This window comes from Orcinus orca, chromosome 1, assembly GCF_937001465.1.
Source record: "Orcinus orca chromosome 1, mOrcOrc1.1, whole genome shotgun sequence".
NCBI classification, from domain to species: Eukaryota; Metazoa; Chordata; class Mammalia; order Artiodactyla; family Delphinidae; genus Orcinus; species Orcinus orca.
The window spans coordinates 194,109,855-194,126,904 of NC_064559.1; the positions used below are offsets into that span (position 1 = coordinate 194,109,855).

General features: G+C 50.5%; 1 protein-coding gene across 1 annotated transcript in view; it reads left to right on the forward strand.

Annotated features, from left to right (window-relative positions):
- The window catches only part of MYOM3 (myomesin 3), a 47,477-nt gene extending 36,791 nt beyond the window's left edge, over positions 1-10,686 (forward strand). Inside the window, exons 27-37 of the mRNA XM_004266745.3 lie at positions 70-129; positions 521-588; positions 1,647-1,757; positions 3,506-3,593; positions 4,101-4,139; positions 4,387-4,495; positions 5,636-5,799; positions 6,025-6,061; positions 6,240-6,262; positions 7,901-7,956; positions 9,198-10,686. Coding sequence (XP_004266793.1) covers positions 70-129; positions 521-588; positions 1,647-1,757; positions 3,506-3,593; positions 4,101-4,139; positions 4,387-4,495; positions 5,636-5,799; positions 6,025-6,061; positions 6,240-6,262; positions 7,901-7,956; positions 9,198-9,458 — 1,016 coding nt within the window. The 3' untranslated portion in view covers positions 9,459-10,686. The remainder of the gene's footprint in view (positions 1-69; positions 130-520; positions 589-1,646; positions 1,758-3,505; positions 3,594-4,100; positions 4,140-4,386; positions 4,496-5,635; positions 5,800-6,024; positions 6,062-6,239; positions 6,263-7,900; positions 7,957-9,197) is intronic.
- Positions 10,687-17,050: the final 6,364 nt, after the last annotated feature.

Below are 17,050 nucleotides of genomic sequence, written 5' to 3' on the forward strand. Positions count from 1 at the left end.
CCATCCTGACGCCCTCTCTGGACCTGCGCTATTTCTGGTTCACACCCGTTCCCCCCTCTGTGTTCACAGAGTTCGACAAACTTCTAAGGGAGGCAGATGCTAAGAGAAGAGACTGGAAGAGAAAGCAGGGTAAGAACTGCTGGGGCGAAGTTCAAACACCTCGGCCAGCAGGCCAGCAGACAGCGCCGGGAAACCGCTGGGCAAGTGGATTAATAGATCCCTCCGCCCTGCTGGACCCCCCTGAGGAAGGGCCACTGCCATTTGATCTAGTGCTGTCCCTGTGCCAGAACGAAACAGCACTTGCCCAGCCCCGAGACTGCGCGCCCTAAACTTTGCACCCTAGATGCCTCCCAGATACCTCACCCCAGTCCCCTCCCTCGTGGGGGCGGAATCCCAGAATCCGAGGGGCCAGTAGTCATTAGGTGCCTCTCCCCAGCTGCCTTCCCCTATCTCGCCACCAGGTGGCGCCCGGGCCGAGCCCGGCGCTCTGACCGCTGGGCGTGCTGTTTTGCCCTCATAGGTCCGTATTTCGAGGAGCCTTTGCAGTGGAAGGTCACCGAGGACTGCCAAGTGCTGCTGATGTGCAAGGCAAAGCCCCGCCCCCGCCTCCAGCCCTGCCCCCAGGCCCCGTGGGGCAAGACCTGTGGTTGTCCCCAAGCCCCGTGGCTGTCTTTTGCCCCACTCCCTGCAACTCCACACCCTGTGCTGGTGTGATCCCAAGCAGAGGAAGTAGCCCCAGGGATTTTGCATTTAACTGGAAAACAAAAACCCAGGGAGCAGAGTTAGTGTGAATTAGTGCGCTGAGTCAGCCTTGAGTTAGATCTCCCAGCTGCTCTGGGAGGGGTTCTGGGGGTCAGGGGTCTGGGAGCAAGTGAGGGCTCTATACGTTGAGTGGTAGTGCCTGTGTCTGTTAGTAGCCCTGCCAGACACTGTTCTCAGCACTTCAGAGCATTATTTTATTTCATCTGCCTCACAATCATCTGAGAGAGAGGTGTTACAATCCCCACTGTAGGATGAAAAACCCAGTGGGGAACTAGCTGAAGACTACATGGTAACAGGCCGAGTCCAGAGCAAAGGTTTTAACCGGATGTGCCTGACTCCAAAGCGGGTGTTGTTTCTCAGCACCCTGCAGCCTTTTAGATACCCGGGGGAGGGCGCACTCCCAGAAGCCTATCCATTCAGCAAACCTAAGTACCTACTCTGTGTAACACACTCTGCAAGCACTGGGCATACAAGGGTGAAGAAGTGGTCTCCTTAGGCCTGTAAGATCCCACAGTCCAAAGCAAGATCGTGGCGAAAGCAGCATAGCTCCTGCTGTGATGGAGACATGCAGGAAATTGATTACTCACGATGGGGCACACTCTGGGGTGCATAAAGGAAGGCTTCCTGGAGGAGGTGACACAGGCATTTACAAGAAAAAGTAGGGTAGGAAAGGGATCAAGAAGCAGAGGAAATAGCATTAGCACAAGTCCTGAGTTCAGAAACCATCAGAGGAGACATATGGTGTGAGGAAGGGGTTGGCTGAGATTTAGCCTGGGGGTGGGGGGGGAGTCATGTTTGTAAAAAAAAAAAAAAGTTCTGATGATCTGAGTTTTCACTTAAAAGAGAAAGCCTGAAGGAGTCTCCTCACTCCCCACCTTCCTCAGGTGACCAACACCAAGAAAGAAACCCGCTTCCAGTGGTTCTTCCAGAAGAAAGAGTTCCCAGATGGTCAGTACGACCCGCAGACTGGAGCAGGGCTTCTCTGCCTGGAAGAGGTAAGTGCAGCTCTGACTTCAGGGCTCACAGCCTCCAGGCAGTGCCAGGAGCACTGGGCAGGGAGTCAGGACCAGGGTGAGGCAAGTGAGGCACTGACCTCACGCACAAACTCTCAGGAAGCGCTGAAAGGCTCAGTACTCAAGATAAATAGTATTTCACGCAGTATTTTTAAGGATCAAAATTCATGCCCCAGAAAAAGACCATGAGGGAAAACAATACCAAAACTTTAAATAAAAACAGGCTCAGTAATACTGACTTTTCCTTTTAGTTGGCTTCCAGTCCTGGCCCTGCCGCTGACTGCATGGCCCTGGGCTAGTCACTGTCCCTCTCTGACCTCCGTTTTCACCTGTTACACGAGCAGGTCAGAGGGATGCTCTCTCAGAGATTCCTTCCTGCCCCCGCAGCCTGAGATTCAGGACAGGAACACGGTCTCCGTGCGAGGCAGGTCTGGGCAGAGCAAAACAGGGCCTGGAGCTCACTTCTCCCACCCACGACCTCCCCATGGCCCTTGGAGGAGTGTGACCTGGTTAAGGTAGAAATGCAAGACTTATTCTTAAATATTCCATGTCTTTCTGCCTTGTCCCTGATTTCTGTGGCCCCACTGTGTGCCAAGGAGGACTGCGGCAGATGCAGGTTTGCAGACTAGGAAGGAAATAATGATTTCAGGGTCCTCTCCCAAATCCCGGCCAAGACGATGGCAAGTTGGCCTTTGTCATCACAGTGCAAACTCTTCACACAGGGCTTGGCATCGAGTAGGTGCTTTATAGCTGCTGAGTCTTGTCATAATCATCCAGCCTATTGGTGCAGAACTTTCTGGCTTCCGAAGTTATCTCCCTTGATCTTCACAGCAACTATAGTACGTAGCTAGGGCAAGGATTATGCCACCATTTTACAGATGAGTAAACTGAGGCTCAGAGGGTTTAAATACCAAGATACAAAGCTTGAGAGCGGGGCCGGAAGTTTCTCCAATCACTGTCACCGGAATTTGGCTGGGACTTCGGAGCCTTCACTGAGGGAGGGGGCAGGGGACATGGGAGAAGACTGTTGGGGTTTTCAGCCCTTTGATACCCCAGTTAAGAGATGCTTCTGCCTTGAATCCTGCCTCAAAGCACACTATGTAGAGATGGTTGGGGTGAGAGGGGCCCTTTGAGGGGACAGGGAGGCAGATATCACGCTCCCACCCCCGCAGCCCCTGGAGGAGACGCTGTGTAATGAGAGGGCACAGCGGACTTCTGACCTTGCTTTCAAAGCATGACCCAAGTTCTTGCTTTGCTGAGTGTTGACCCGGGCTTCACTTGGGGTTGACAAGCATGTGCCAGTAAGGACCCCCTCGTCCTGAGCAAAAGAAAGCACACTTCCTTCTGAGAGATGCAGAGAGGTCCCTCTATCCAGGGCCCCTGGGAAGCAGGGCAGCGCTGGTGGAGGGTGCGCCCTGCTCGGCCCAGCTCTGCTAGGAGGGCTCGCTTTGCTCTGCTCAGAGCAGCTGCCTGAGAATCACATGCGGGGCGTCTGTTTCTGCCCTCAGTTCCCCCTCTCGCCCCACCTCCAGGCCCAGACAAGACCTGGGCTTGGGATCAAAGGGCTCTGGAGCTGGAAGGAGCCTCAGAGATCACCCATTGCAGGGGGGTAAACTGAGGCCCAGGGAGGAGAGTTAGGGGCAGGCCTAGAGCCCAGGCCTCCTGACTTGCTGTCCATCGCTCCTTCTGGAACTCATGCTGACACCGCCTTCTCACATCCTTCTTTCCAGCTTTCCAAAGAGGACAAGGGCATTTACAGAGCAGAGGTTTCCGATGAGCGAGGGGAGGACGACACCATCCTGGACCTCACAGGTGAAGGTAGGAGCCGGCGACATCAGAGACGGGCCAGGAGGGCCTCACACTGAACCAAGAGATGCAGTGTGACCTGTGGGGAAACTGTCTGGGATCCTCACTTGGGGCAACTGAGGCCCAGGGGAGTTAAGTGACCTGCCCATGGCTGCACAGCTGGTCAGTGGCAGGGCCTGGTCTGTGTGACGCTGGTGCCCATGTTCACTGCACTATCCCACAGCGAGCCCAGGCTTCCAGACCCGGAGCCTGAGTTCTCTGCTCTGCCCCCCGCCCCCACCCCCAGCGGGCCCCAGGCTCCTCACCAGGCTGGTCGTCTCAGCCTGCAGGAAGACTGTCGTGTCGGCCCATTCGTCCTCCATCTGTGTTGCCCCCCTGCCCCATCAGTCACGCAGTGCCCCAGATCCCCTCCCCACCCCTAAGCCTGTGTTCTGAGAGCTGCTCATAAGGTCCACCAGCCTTTTCCAAGGACGGCCCCACCTGGTGCATCAGCTGACCATTCCCTCTGTCTCCCTCCAGCCCTGGATGCCATCTTCACTGAGCTGGGCAGGATTGGTGGTAAGCAAGCCCCCGCTTTGCTCAGCGCTGCCGTGATGCCACAGAGCCTCCGGGGGACCTCTAGCCATCCTTGGCTGCCGGGGGTGGGTTTAGTTTCCAGCCTCAAAGACTGGGGGAGATGCTCCTGCCTCTTCACTACACTGTGTTCCCCCCACCACACCCCAAAGCAGGGGCGAGCTGGCTGCCCCCCAGATGTGCTGCCCAAAGGGCCTTGGGGAAGACTCACCCTGCTCCCATGCCTCCCCAGCCCTCTCTGCGACCCCACTGAAAATCCAGGGGACCGAGGAGGGGATCCGGCTCTTCAGCAGGGTCAAGTACTACAACGCGAGCTACATGAAAACCACCTGGTTCCACAAGTAGGTTGGCCTTGCCCTGGAGCCCTAGCCAGGCTGGAGGGGGCCCAGCACCCGCCTCAGAGCCCAGTCCCAAGGGCTTGGCAGAGACAGGGTCTCTCACCGGTCCTGCTGTCCACAGAGGGAGTCTGGGACAGGGAACAGCTGTTAGAGGCACAGAAGGGAGGCTCCCCAGGAAAGGTGGGAACCCTGGCGCTAAGATCACTTTCCCAGAATATCCATGGCAGAGAAGGACCATTGTCTTAGAGCACCATCTGGGAACTGGGGGAGAGAAGGATGCAGGAACGATGGGGAACCAGATGATCAAGTGCCCTTGTGGGTCTCTGCAGCCTTAGCAAACTCAGGCAGCCAGGCTGAGGGGAGAGGTGCAGGCAGAGGGACCTGGGGGGCTGACGACTAACTGAGGGCCAGGCCTTGAAGGCAGGATCAGGTATCAGAGACTCCGCCAGGAGCTAAGGGACCCCAGAGAGTTTGGGAGCAGAATTTTCCCAGTGCTTCTTACTTGCAAACCTCAGCCTTGTGGAGCAGACATTACTGCACCCATTCTATGGAGAAGGCTAGACGGACTTAGTCAAATTGGTCATGTGAGTGAGACCAAGGCCAGGCTGAATTTCAGAACAGTGAAGCTCCTTCTCTAGAGTTTCTGAGCCCCATGACGAAGCCCAGTGGTGTCACTTCTGTGACAAAACACTGACATGGGCCAGGTGTCTTTAGGAATGAAATTTAAGTAAGAAGGAAAGGAGTTTATATAGTTTATAAGAATTACGTAAGAGTGATTGTGGAAGAAATGCTGGGAGGTTTTACGATGAGGAAAAGGATGAAGTGAGGAAGTGGCTTTCACTGGTGGGGTGTGGGGAGGTGGTCACTGACCCTGGAGCACCATTTCCTCAAAGTCCCAGCCTGCAGGACATGTCACAAATATAGACTCAGCGCGGCCACAAGGTTTGATGAATGAATGAACGATGAGTGGCTGAGTGGATAGATATATATCAAATATCTCATGCATGGTCACCACCTTCAGCTCACACATCTGGGAACAAAACCCCGGGAGAGGAGTTTGGGGCAGGGATGCCTGTAGATGGGTGGGCGGACGGCCCGTCCCGGACTGAGCTGTGTTAACCATTTCTTCGCCCTCACGTTCAGAGAGAAGCGCCTGGAGAGTGGTGATCGGGTGAGGGCTGGTACCACCCTGGATGACATCTGGCTTCACATCCTGGACCCCAAAGACTCAGACAAGGGCAAATACACCCTAGAGATAGCGGCCGGGAAGGAAGTCCGGCAGCTCTCAGCTGATCTCTCGGGGCAAGGTGAGCGCTCCGCCTGTCTGTCCTCAGTGAAACCTGTTTAGAAAACCCCGTGGTCTTTTGGGGGGGGCTCCCATCTCCCCACCCAATCCTAGCACTGCCCCCAAGAGAATGCTGGAACAGAGTGAAGGAACAGTCAGTGCTGAGCTCTATATCTGTGGGTTGCAGGAAGGGGGGAGATTGGGGGTAGATGCCCTGACGCACCTTTTCCCCTTTTCCTTCTTGTAGCTTTTGAGGACGCCCTGGCTGAGCACCAGAGACTGAAGTAAGTTTCCTCAGCGTTTCTCAGTGTGATCAAGGCCCCTGGGGTGCACGAGCACAGGACCCTTCCTGGGAGGCCGGACAGCTCCACCTTTCCCCTGTCACCCCCTCCCCCCCTACCCGGGCAGGACTGTCCTTTAACAAATGAAACACCAAGGCTTTTTCTCATTTCCGTTTTTCAGAGCCTTGGCCATCATCGAGAAGAGTAAGTCCAGCCATATTTCTGTTGTTTCCACTTCTGAGTTTGGGGCGGCTTCCCAGCTGCTCACGCCTCGTGGCAGGTAGCTGGAGTCCCAGTTTCCCATGGGGTCTGTGTGGCTCTGGGCCGTCACAGAGCTGCCGGGAGACCCGGATGGTGGCAGCGTGAAGACAGGTGGATGAGGAGTCCGAGGATACCTGAGACCGTGGATGTGGACGTGACTGGTGCGGGCCTGGTGGCGAGTAGGCACACGGCCGATGTCGGTGGGACTCCAAAGGCAGGGGCAGACAGGACCGAGGCCCTGTCTTCCAAGCGAGGCCCGGGAGGGGACGACTTCAAAGCTGAAGCTGGTTCTGGCTGTGGGGCCCTAGGGCCTCATCTAATCCAGGACACAGCCTCTGAGTTGCCCAAGGGGACCACCAGGCCCACGCACTGGAGCTTCTCCGGGTCCCTGCAACCAGTTCTAAAGCACCCAGTTCCCGGAGGCTGGCTTTCTGGTCTCAGTGAGCCAGCCAGTCAGTGGAGGACCTTCCATGAGGGGAAGCTCATGTAGGACCTTCCATGAGGGGCAGCCTCCTGGCAGCAGAGCAGAGCAGCCCCATTCAACCTGACAGTGAGGAGGGAAACTGACCCTTTGGGGCCATTGGTAGGAGGGGGCATGAGCCCTATGTGGCGTCTTGTCCCTGAGTGTCCCCACTTGGCGGGAAGTGCAGGCCGTTCATAATAGCCATCTGGGAGGGGGCCATCTGGGGTCCAAGAGCAGTGAGGAGCCCTCGCAGCGGGCGGCCACCTCGGTGGGCGGAGCGCAGCCTGCAGACCTGACTCAGCCCGTCACACCTCCTAATCACCTGCCCCCCCATCCTGGAATGCCGAGTCTCTGCACAGGACACCCCCCCAGGACCCTAACACAGGGGCCTAAGCTCACCACCTGTGCTAGCTAGGGCTGGCCGAGTTGAGAGTCAGGGGAAGTGGATTGTTTCGCCCGCCACGATGGGCCTGGTGAACGTTCCTCCCACAACAGTGTCCATCTCTGGGGCCATCCTTCCCCTCCCCCTTCAACCCTGATTCAGGCTCCTCCTCCCCTACCTCCGTTGCACAGACACCAGCCACTTCAGGCTCTTGGCACGTCCCTGATCGTGGTCTAGGGTCCGTTCCCACAGCCTCCACTGCGACATGCTGGCTTTCTGCTTAGTGATTTACAACCACAGTCTCTTCCTGCCCAGCCGCCATGGCCACCAGGTCCCCTCCCTTGACCAGAGTCAGTGTCCCGGAAGCTCCCTTCCTATTCACTCCCTGAGCTGGTTCGTCCCACCTGTTGTGTGCATTTTGCCAGTTTAAGGCTCAGAGCAACCTTATCACCTTCTCTCCCAGTCCTCAGGGGAGGGGCACCTCACTGTCACCTCCAGGTACCACCAGCCATGATAATAACCTCAGGTCAACGACAGAAACACATTACATCCCTATCTTGTGTTTATAAAGGCAAGGAAGTAACATAACACAAGTTTAAGGATGTCCACCCAAAATGATGCAAAAAGAAAAAGAAGCATTGCTTCAAAATAAACCTCAACGTCGTGGAACCTGCTGCTGGGAAACAGCTGGCAGGAAAATATTCATCACTGGGGGGGTCTCGTTTTTCCCTTCCAGATCGTGCCAAAGTGGTGAGGGGCCTGCCGGATGTGGCCACGATCATGGAAGATAAGGTACTGACTGTTCCCCAGCCCACAGCCGGCAGTCCCACCCTGGGTTCCCTCCTGTATCCATCAAAGAGCACAAAGCAACGCAGCACCGTGGATTCCAGAGCCGAAGGGGCTGGATGCACCAGAGTCTGGCCGAGTGACCACACCTCATTGGTCACATGTAGTATAAAGGAAAGACACTGAGCCTGGTGTCAGGCCCGTGGCGGGGGGGCGGGGCAGTGACAGGCCTGTGCTCACCCCAGTTCTACCCCATCTCTCCAGGTGGCCCTGGGTGTCACGGACTTCTCTGTGTGAACTTCAGTTTCCACAGGAGTTTGACTAGATGATACCTAAAAAGCCCTTTGAGGACTGAAGTTTTTCAAGTCTAATGTTCTAGAAAATGATGGCTAACGTTTTCATGTTGCTTACTTTGTGCCAGGCACTATTCCATTATTTAACCATCAAGGCAACCCCATGAAATAGTGTGTTATTACTAGTCATACTTTATAGCTGAGGAAACTGAGGCCCAGAAAGGTTAAGAGACTTACCTAAGGTCATACAGCTTAAAGGAGGCGAGCTGAGATTCACAGCCTGGCAGCCCAGCTCCAGACGGCCATTACACTAGAGTGCCTCTGCAGTGAGAATTGCTCTGTTGAGAATTTTCAAACTCAATTCTTAAATCTTTATGTTAAAGCAGTCTAGCCAGGCTTCCCTGGAGGCGCAGTGGTTGAGAGTCCACCTGCCAATGCAGGGGACACGGGTTCGTGCCCCGGTCCGCGAAGATCCCACATGCCGCGGAGCGGCTGGGCCCGTGAGCCATGGCCGCTGAGCCTGTGCATCCAGAGCCTGTGCTCCGCAACGGGAGAGGTCACAACAGTGAGAGGCCCGCGTATCGCAAAAAAAAAAAAGCAATCTAGCCTTATTTGCATGGTAAAATCATAATGAAATATACAATAAAAAGCAATAAAGCAAAGTCCAGGCCATTCTGGGGCAGGTAATTGCTAAAGTAATAACGGCCCAACAGTCTAAATAGTTAAGTGTTCCCGTAGAAATGTTGAGAATGGAGGATGTGCGGTTAGAGTAAAACATCTCCCTTTACTGTTATTACTTGATGGGTCACAATAAAACACACATAATGAACTTACCACAAGGAGCAGCTTATACTGGGAGCTCCCTGGGAGTGTGAAGGTTTATAAGCTTCACACTTCACCAAGGGTTATTCCAAGCGTGTGGACTGAGCGTTCCCTTCCTGTCCTTTCAAACAGACCCTGTGCCTGACCTGCGTCATCTCAGGAGATCCTATCCCTGAAGTCTCTTGGCTGAAGAATGACCAGCCCGTCACCTTCCTTGACCGCTACCACATGGAGGTGAAGGGGTCGGAGGTCACCATCACCATCGAGAGGGTCAACAGTGAGGACAGCGGGCGCTACGGTGTCTTCGTCAAGAACAAATATGGCTCCGAGAAGGGCCAGGTCACCATCAGCGTGTTCAAGCACGGGGAGGAGGACAAGGTGCTGAAGATGTGACGGTCGGATTCAGGCACAGCCTGAGGTCTGGTCTGCATGGACTACAAGGGTCAACCAGTGGCTCACAGCCTGGCACAAGCCACGGAGGCGGGGCGGGGGGATTGGACATTGTGGGACCCGGGACATGGGAGGGGAGTAGCTACACCAAAGTGGAGAAGCATAGACCTTGCTGGGGTTCTGGGAGGCCTCCAGGCCTCAGCACTGGACTTGGAATGGGAGACCTATGTGCAAAACTATTTCAACTCTAAACTCTCCATGAGCCTTGCCTTTCTCATCTATCAAATGGGGATTCCTACTCCTAGGGATTGTTTATGAAAACCCTTGAAACCGTACACCGGTGATACTCAACAGGAGGCAGTTGCGTCCCCCAGGGCACATTTGGCGGTGTCCAAATTCTGGGTTGTCACAACTGGCGTCTAGTAGGTAGCAGCCAGGGATGCCGCTAAACACAACAGCTCCTCACCGCATAGAATTCAACCCTAAATGACAGTAGTGCCGAGGTCGATGTACCCCCATAAACGGATTTATCACAATACCCCCTTTTGGATACTGTATTTTCAATTCACTTAAGTTCAACGAACATTCATTTGAAGTCTAGCCTGTGCCAGGCTGCGGATGGCATTGGGAGCACCGAGATACATGATATGCAGGCCCCGCCCCCAAGGACACCTCAGCCCAGGAGAGTCAGACCTGGGTGCAAGTGACTCCAGGACAAGTCAGATGATCAGGATTATAAAACAGGTCCACGTAAAGTTCCACGGGTGGTCAGAGGAGGGAGAGAGGTGTTCATCCCAACTAGGGAAGGTGAGCTTTAAAACACCTTCATGGAACTAGCAGAATTGGTTGTTGGGCCCTGAAAAAATAAATTGGATTTGGTGATGGTCATGGGAAGAGATTTCAGGAGCAGGGAATGGTGAGAGCCAAGGTGAGGCGTAGGGGTGATGCTGCCTGGGTGGCCTTGGATGCCAGGCTAGAGAGTTGGATGACCTTCAGTACTTCCAGCTCAGGGCCTCTGCCTGGCGGGACAGATACTGGTTGGCCTTGCTTACTGGACCTCTGTACGGAGCTGGGCATTTCACCACCCTCCAGTTTCCTTCTTTTTTTAAATCAGATTGCGAGGGGTGGGGTTTATAAGGTTAGAGATGTTTGTTGTAAAATTTTGGAAAACCTTAAACATGTTGAAGGAGAAAATAAAACTCATCTGTACTCCCAACATCAAAACATAACACCCACCTCTGATTTCTGAAATGATTTCTGAGTTTAAAGGTAGAATGAATCACTCCTACATTTACCACCTACACGCGCATCAAGGCATGATGGGTAACTTATACCCCCAGCAGCTACAGGTGCAGTCAGGCCAGGTGTTCAGTGAGGGGGGCGAGGGGGCCAGGTGTCCTGCCGCGCCCTGGCTGGGAAGGAGTATGGAGGATTACGCAAGTCTTGGAGGCAAACACACCCAGGCTTGAAGCCAAGCACTCACTGTGTGATCTTGGGCATTTTTTTTTTTTCTTTGTCTGGGCCTCAATTTCCCATCTATAAAGCAAGAAGTCTAAAAGGTCATTTTTGAGGGTCCTTTCAGCTGACACTACCTCCTACCTAGGAAGACTGTGGACAGGGCAGGTCCAGGGTGGGGCAGTAGGGATGGAGGTCCCTGAGACCTTTCGCTGTTCTCTGTCTTAGCTCCTCCCACTTAATCCCAAGTAAACCCCAAGTGCCACTCAGGTGGAAGGAAGGACCTTGCTAAAGGACATTGTGATAAAATTAAAAAATTTTATATCTGGTCTTTGCTCTTGGTTTGGGACACACAGTTCCTAAAACCCTTCGGATCTCCAGGGTGAAAAGAGCGTCTTTTGTATACTAATAAGATGGCTGGTGACTGGGGGCCCTTAGATAGCTTCAGGATGGGAGCTGGTCACCAGAAAGGCCAAGGCAGGACTAGAGGGTTGGAACTTTCTGCCCCCAGCCACCTCCACTTCCCTCTGGAGAGGGGAGAGAGACTAGAGGTTGAGTTAATCACCAATGGCCAATGATTTAAAGAATCATGCCTAAGTACTGAAAGCTCCATTAAAAACTGCTAAGCAACAGGATTCCCAGGGCTTCTGGGTTTGTGGACACATCAAGGTGCTGGGAGCGTGGCACGCTTAGAGAGGATCTCCCTCCACACTCCCCGACTCCTTGCCCTGTGGACCTATTCATCTGACTGTCCATTTGTACCCTTCATAATAAACCAGAAACTGTAAGTAAAATGTTTCCCTGAGTTTTGTGAGCCATTCCAGCAAATTATCGACTGAGGAGGGAGTCATGGGAACCCTCGACTTATTGCCGGTTGGTCAGAAGTACAGGTGACAGCCTTGTGGAGCCTGACTCTACCTGTGGGTGGTTAGTGTCAAAATTGAATTGAAGGGCTTCCCTGGTGGCGCAGTGGTTGAGAGTCCGCCTGCTGATGCAGGGGACACGGGTTCATGCCCCGGTCCGGGAAGGTCCCACACGCCGCGAAGCGGCTGGGCCCGTGAGCCATGGCCGCTGAGCCTGCGCATCTGGAGCCTGTGCTCTGCAACGGGAGAGGCCACAACAGTGAGAGGCCCGCGTACTGCAAAAGAAAAAAAAAAAAAATTGAATTGAATTGTAGGACACCCAGTTGGTATCTGGATATTTGGAGAACTGGTTGTTGGTGTTAAAATTACCCACGCATTTGGTGTCCGAAGTGTTGTGAGCCAAACCAGCTAGAGTTATGAATCAACCACCTCCCCAGGGGTCTTTCCCATCTTCATCTATTCTATATTTCCTGAGCCCAGGGTAGGTAGCGGGGGCACACCGTCATCCAACAAAGCCAGACTCCACATCTTCACGTCTTTCACTGGCCTTGACTTTATTCTCCTCTCCTTAGCCTGTTCCCAGTGGCCTCCACTCCTGCCCCTGGCCTGGGCCACTTCCAGCATCCCCATTTCTGGACCCCTCGGATTCTTCCATATTTACAATTCCCACTTGCTCCTTGTGTTATTCTTTATTGGCTCATCCTGGGAAGCATCTCAGCTGGTCCAGCCTGATCCCTGGTACCCTGCATGGGACTCAGAAAGTCAGAAACTTTGTCTCTTATCTCGTGAAACCCATCAGCGAACACATGGTCCTGGCATTCTCCAGGAACCCTCGGTGGATCTCCTGGCACGCTGGACTTCCAGGGAGCCAGGCAGGGCGTGCAGGCTGAAGGAAGGCCAGCCAGCCAGTGTGTTCCCCCTTTACCATACCTGCCACCCCTCCCCACACCTGTCCTACCACCTTTCACATACCAACCCCAGTGCCATCCTTGGCCTAAAGAATTGAGAGCCATAAACAGGAAGAGCATGAGGAATAAGAACACTGATGGGAAACGCCTGGCCTGTGTAATAATTAACCTCTACCCACTTGGCCTCCGCCACTTCTCATCAGATGCTTTCAATACCTCAAAACTTCCAAATCACTTCCAGCAGCTCGGGGTGACATTTTCATGCCAAAAATAGTTTCAGAAGCATCACTTCCCAGATGTCTCTAGCTAGAGGAAGCCAGATAGTTTATTTTCAGCATTTGAGAAAAGTTTCAATTCTGAGGCAGGAGGAGTTTCAGCCAAGAAGTGCCCTGGGTTGAGAGCAAAACAAATTGCACAGCCCGTGAGGAATGCGCCCCTCCTCTCCTGGGCCTCCCAGAAACCCTTGTGCCCCTGGGCTGACTTTTATATCACCGCTTCCTGTGCTATAGCAGATCTAAAGAAAGAGAAACGCGGGGCCACACAAAAGCCTTTTCATTCCAATTATAGAAATGTTCATGGCGAAATGAGACTTTGGGTTTGCTTGAAAATACTCCAGTTTAAAAAAAGAAGAAAAAAAAAAGTAAGAGGAAGAGAAATAAATGAAATAAAGAGAAATAAATGAAAAAGCAAAACATTGATGATTCTTGAAGCTGGTGATGGGTATATGGGTACCATGCTCTCTACTTTCGTATATGTTTGGAATTTTTTCCATGATAAAAATACTTAAAGACTCCATTGCCAAGGGAGACAAACCCTTGGCAGTCTTTTCATCTGGAGTCATATGAGTTACTTATCCAGCAATTAGTCAAGGACATTAGTTACAGGCGAGTGAGCACAGAGTTCCTCTCTGGCAGGCAATGTATACAGCCTGCTATTTTTCAATCACACTAATTAAAATTAATGGTACCAGAGATGTTCTACAAGAAATAATTATCAAGTCATGGCTGTAGTTTAAAAAAAACGTTATACATCCAATTGATTCGCTAACTGCATTCATTCAGCACAAGTTTCCTGAGCTTACTATGTGGCAGGAATATACAGATTTAAAGCTTGGTGCTATCATCTGAGATCCAGCTTTGCTTTACTTGATGTGTGCCTTAATTAAGTAATTTAAAGTTGCTGTGTCTCGTCTGTAAAGGAGGGCTGCTGTGAGAATTAAATGAGGGGACGCTTGCCGAGTAGCTAGCGTGGTGCCTGAGAGGATCGAAATAAATGACAGATTTCCCCACCCACCCATTCCCCGTAGTCTCAGTTGCTGGGGAAGATAGATGGACTAATCCAGCTCCCACAGAATTCAACAGTTCCTTCTGCACTTTTTTGACTGATGACAGTACAGACACTTCCAGAGACAGGAGTCCACAACCTCACAAGGGATTTTTAAAGTAGCATCTGTTGTATTCTTCCAATGATAGAAATGATAAATGGCTGCTGTAGAAAAATTGGACGAGACAGAAGAGAACCAAGAAGAAAAGTAAAAATATTCATAAACTGAACAGACTTGTGGTTGCCAGGGAGGGGAGGGAAGGATTGGGAGTTTGGGATTAGCAGACAGAAACCATTATATATAGGATGGATAAACAACAAGGTCCTGCTGTATAGCACAGGGAACTATATTCAATATCCTGTGATAAACCATAATGGAAAAGAATGTGAAAAATAATGTATACACGTATAACTGAATCACTTTTCTGTACAGCAGAAATTAACACAACATTGTAAGTCAACTATACTTCAATAAAATTTTTAAAAAATATATCCATAAGCCCTCCAACCAGAAATAAATACAGTGGAAGACACTGTTTATTAACTAGCCTAACAGATATTTCCAACCCTTCCCCATTGCCACCTCCACTCTCAAGACTGGAAAACGAGATATTCACTTTCCCGGGCTCCCTTGTAGCTGGGGGCAGCCACAGGACACAGTTCTGGTCAAAGAGACATAAACAGAAATCTGCTGGGGCTCTTTGGTAGGCTTATGTTCTCAATAGAAGGGACAGACACTGCAAGCACCAGACAACCCCCCTTCCTCCTTCCTGCCTCAAATGTGGACACGGTGACTGAAGCTGGGCAGCCATCTTGTGATTATAAAAAGCAGATTGCAGAGATGCCAGCCCAACATCACCATGCTGCTGATGCCAGGCCTTCAGACCCCCAGACAACTTATGAGAGAAAAATAAATCCCTCTATGCCTAAGGCACCATAAGTCAGGTTTTCCCATCCTGTGAGCTAAAAGCATTCCCAATTCACACACCACTTGTTAACATTTTTTTGGATGTATTTCCTACCAGTCTTAACAGAATTGAGAAGTCTTACATATAATTTTACATTCTGAGTTTTTTTCCTATGATATGATGTCATAAAAATTTTCTCACATCACCAAAAAGCATTCCAGTGTTTATCTATCATGTAACTTATATCATTTCCATGTTCCCAGAAATAGTTTCCAATTTTTCACTAGTCAATGAGACTGGGATGAACATCCTCATATATAAATTTTTGCTTGCATCTCTGAAAAATTCTCTTGTGTAGATTCTAGAAGAGGAATTACTGAGTCAAAGGACATGAATTACTAGGTCAAAAGCAGACTAGCTACATGGCAGGAGTGGAAGGGAACTAACTGATAGTACCCTGGCCTTCCCCTCAGGGACACAAATCAGAAGTTAGTCAATCATCCAACACATATTTATTGAGTAGCTATTTCACTCCAGGCACTATGCTAGATGCTGGCGATACAATGATGACTGAAACAGACATGGGCCCTGCCCACAGGGGAAATACCATTTCTCAGATGGCCACCCAGAAAGATGGTGACTGGTTTTTATTGAACCATGGCCAACTGATGAAAGGAGAGGCTCACCATAAAGCTAAAAAGCAAAAACCAAATGAGAAAAATATTTGTGATCTCTATGGAAAATATAAGGCTAATATGCTTAATATACAATTACGATCCAATCATATCATGACTGGTATGCTATCATCAAAAATGATGCAAAAAAAATATTTAGAGGCATGAAAAGATATTCAGGATAGGTTTTAAAAATCAAAAGGCAGGGCTTCCCTGGTGGCGCAGTGGTTAAGAATCCACCTGCAAACGCAGGGGATGTGGGTTCGAGCCGTGGTCTGGGAAGATCCCACATGCCGCAGAGCAACTAAGCCTGTGTGCTACAACTACTGAGCCTGCACTCTAGAGCCCATGAGCCACAACTACTGAAGCCCATGTGCCACAGCTACTGAAGCCCACCCGCCTACAGCCCGTGCTCTGCAACAAGAGAAGCCACCACAATGAGAAGCCCAAAGACCGCAACAAAGAGAGCCCCCGCTCGCCTCAACTAGAGAAAGCCTGTGGGCAGCAACGAAGACTCAAGGCAGCCAAAAATAAATAAATTAAATTAAATTAATTTTTTTAAAAATCAAAAGGCAGATTTCAAACAGTATATAAAGTGTAAGCTTATTTAATGAAAATTAAAATTGTATATATTTTAGAACACTAGAAGGTAAACATCAAAATATTGACAGTGAATTCTCTAGTGGTGGGATTATAATTGATGTTTATTTTCTCATCTGCATTTTCAAAATCTCTATAAACTTGCATTATATTTTAAACAGAAGAGAGAAAAAAATTTTTTGAATGTTTTAAAAGCTACCACAGATATACACTCTGTCTCTGCCAAACTAGCCTCTCCTTATTCTCTGTTTTCCTGGTTCAAATATCCTGTTTGTTTTGTTTTTGTAATTCACTCATCAATGTTACCTAACACCCTCACTTCATGATCCTTTGAGACTTAAGCCTACCCAATGTCTTTTTAAATTTCAGATATTGAATTTTACAGTTTGGGAAATTCCATTTGGTTCTTTTTTTATAGTTTCTATTTCTCTATCAAGCTTTTCCTATCTTTTCTTTCATTATGAGCATACTTTCCTTTACAGCAAAACGCACAGCTATAATAGCTACTTTAAAATCATTAACCAGTCACCTCAGGGTCAGTCTCTTTTGACTATCTTTTCTCTTGAAAAAGGATCACATCTTCCTTTTCTTTGTATGTCAAATAACTGTGGATTTCGTTTTGAATATTATGTTATGAAGACCCTGGATTATGTTATATTTCCACTACAGAGTGCTGATTTTTGTGCTCGTTTTGTCAGGTAATTAACTTGGTTGGACTAAAAATACAAACATTGTCTTTTGGCAAGCTGCTCAAATGTCAGTTCACTTCTTTTATCCTTAGCTGATCTGCTTGTAGTCTGTCCTATGTATGTGTAATTTAGAGGTTGGCCAGAGATTTGTACAGAGTTTATAAAGAAGTCTTCC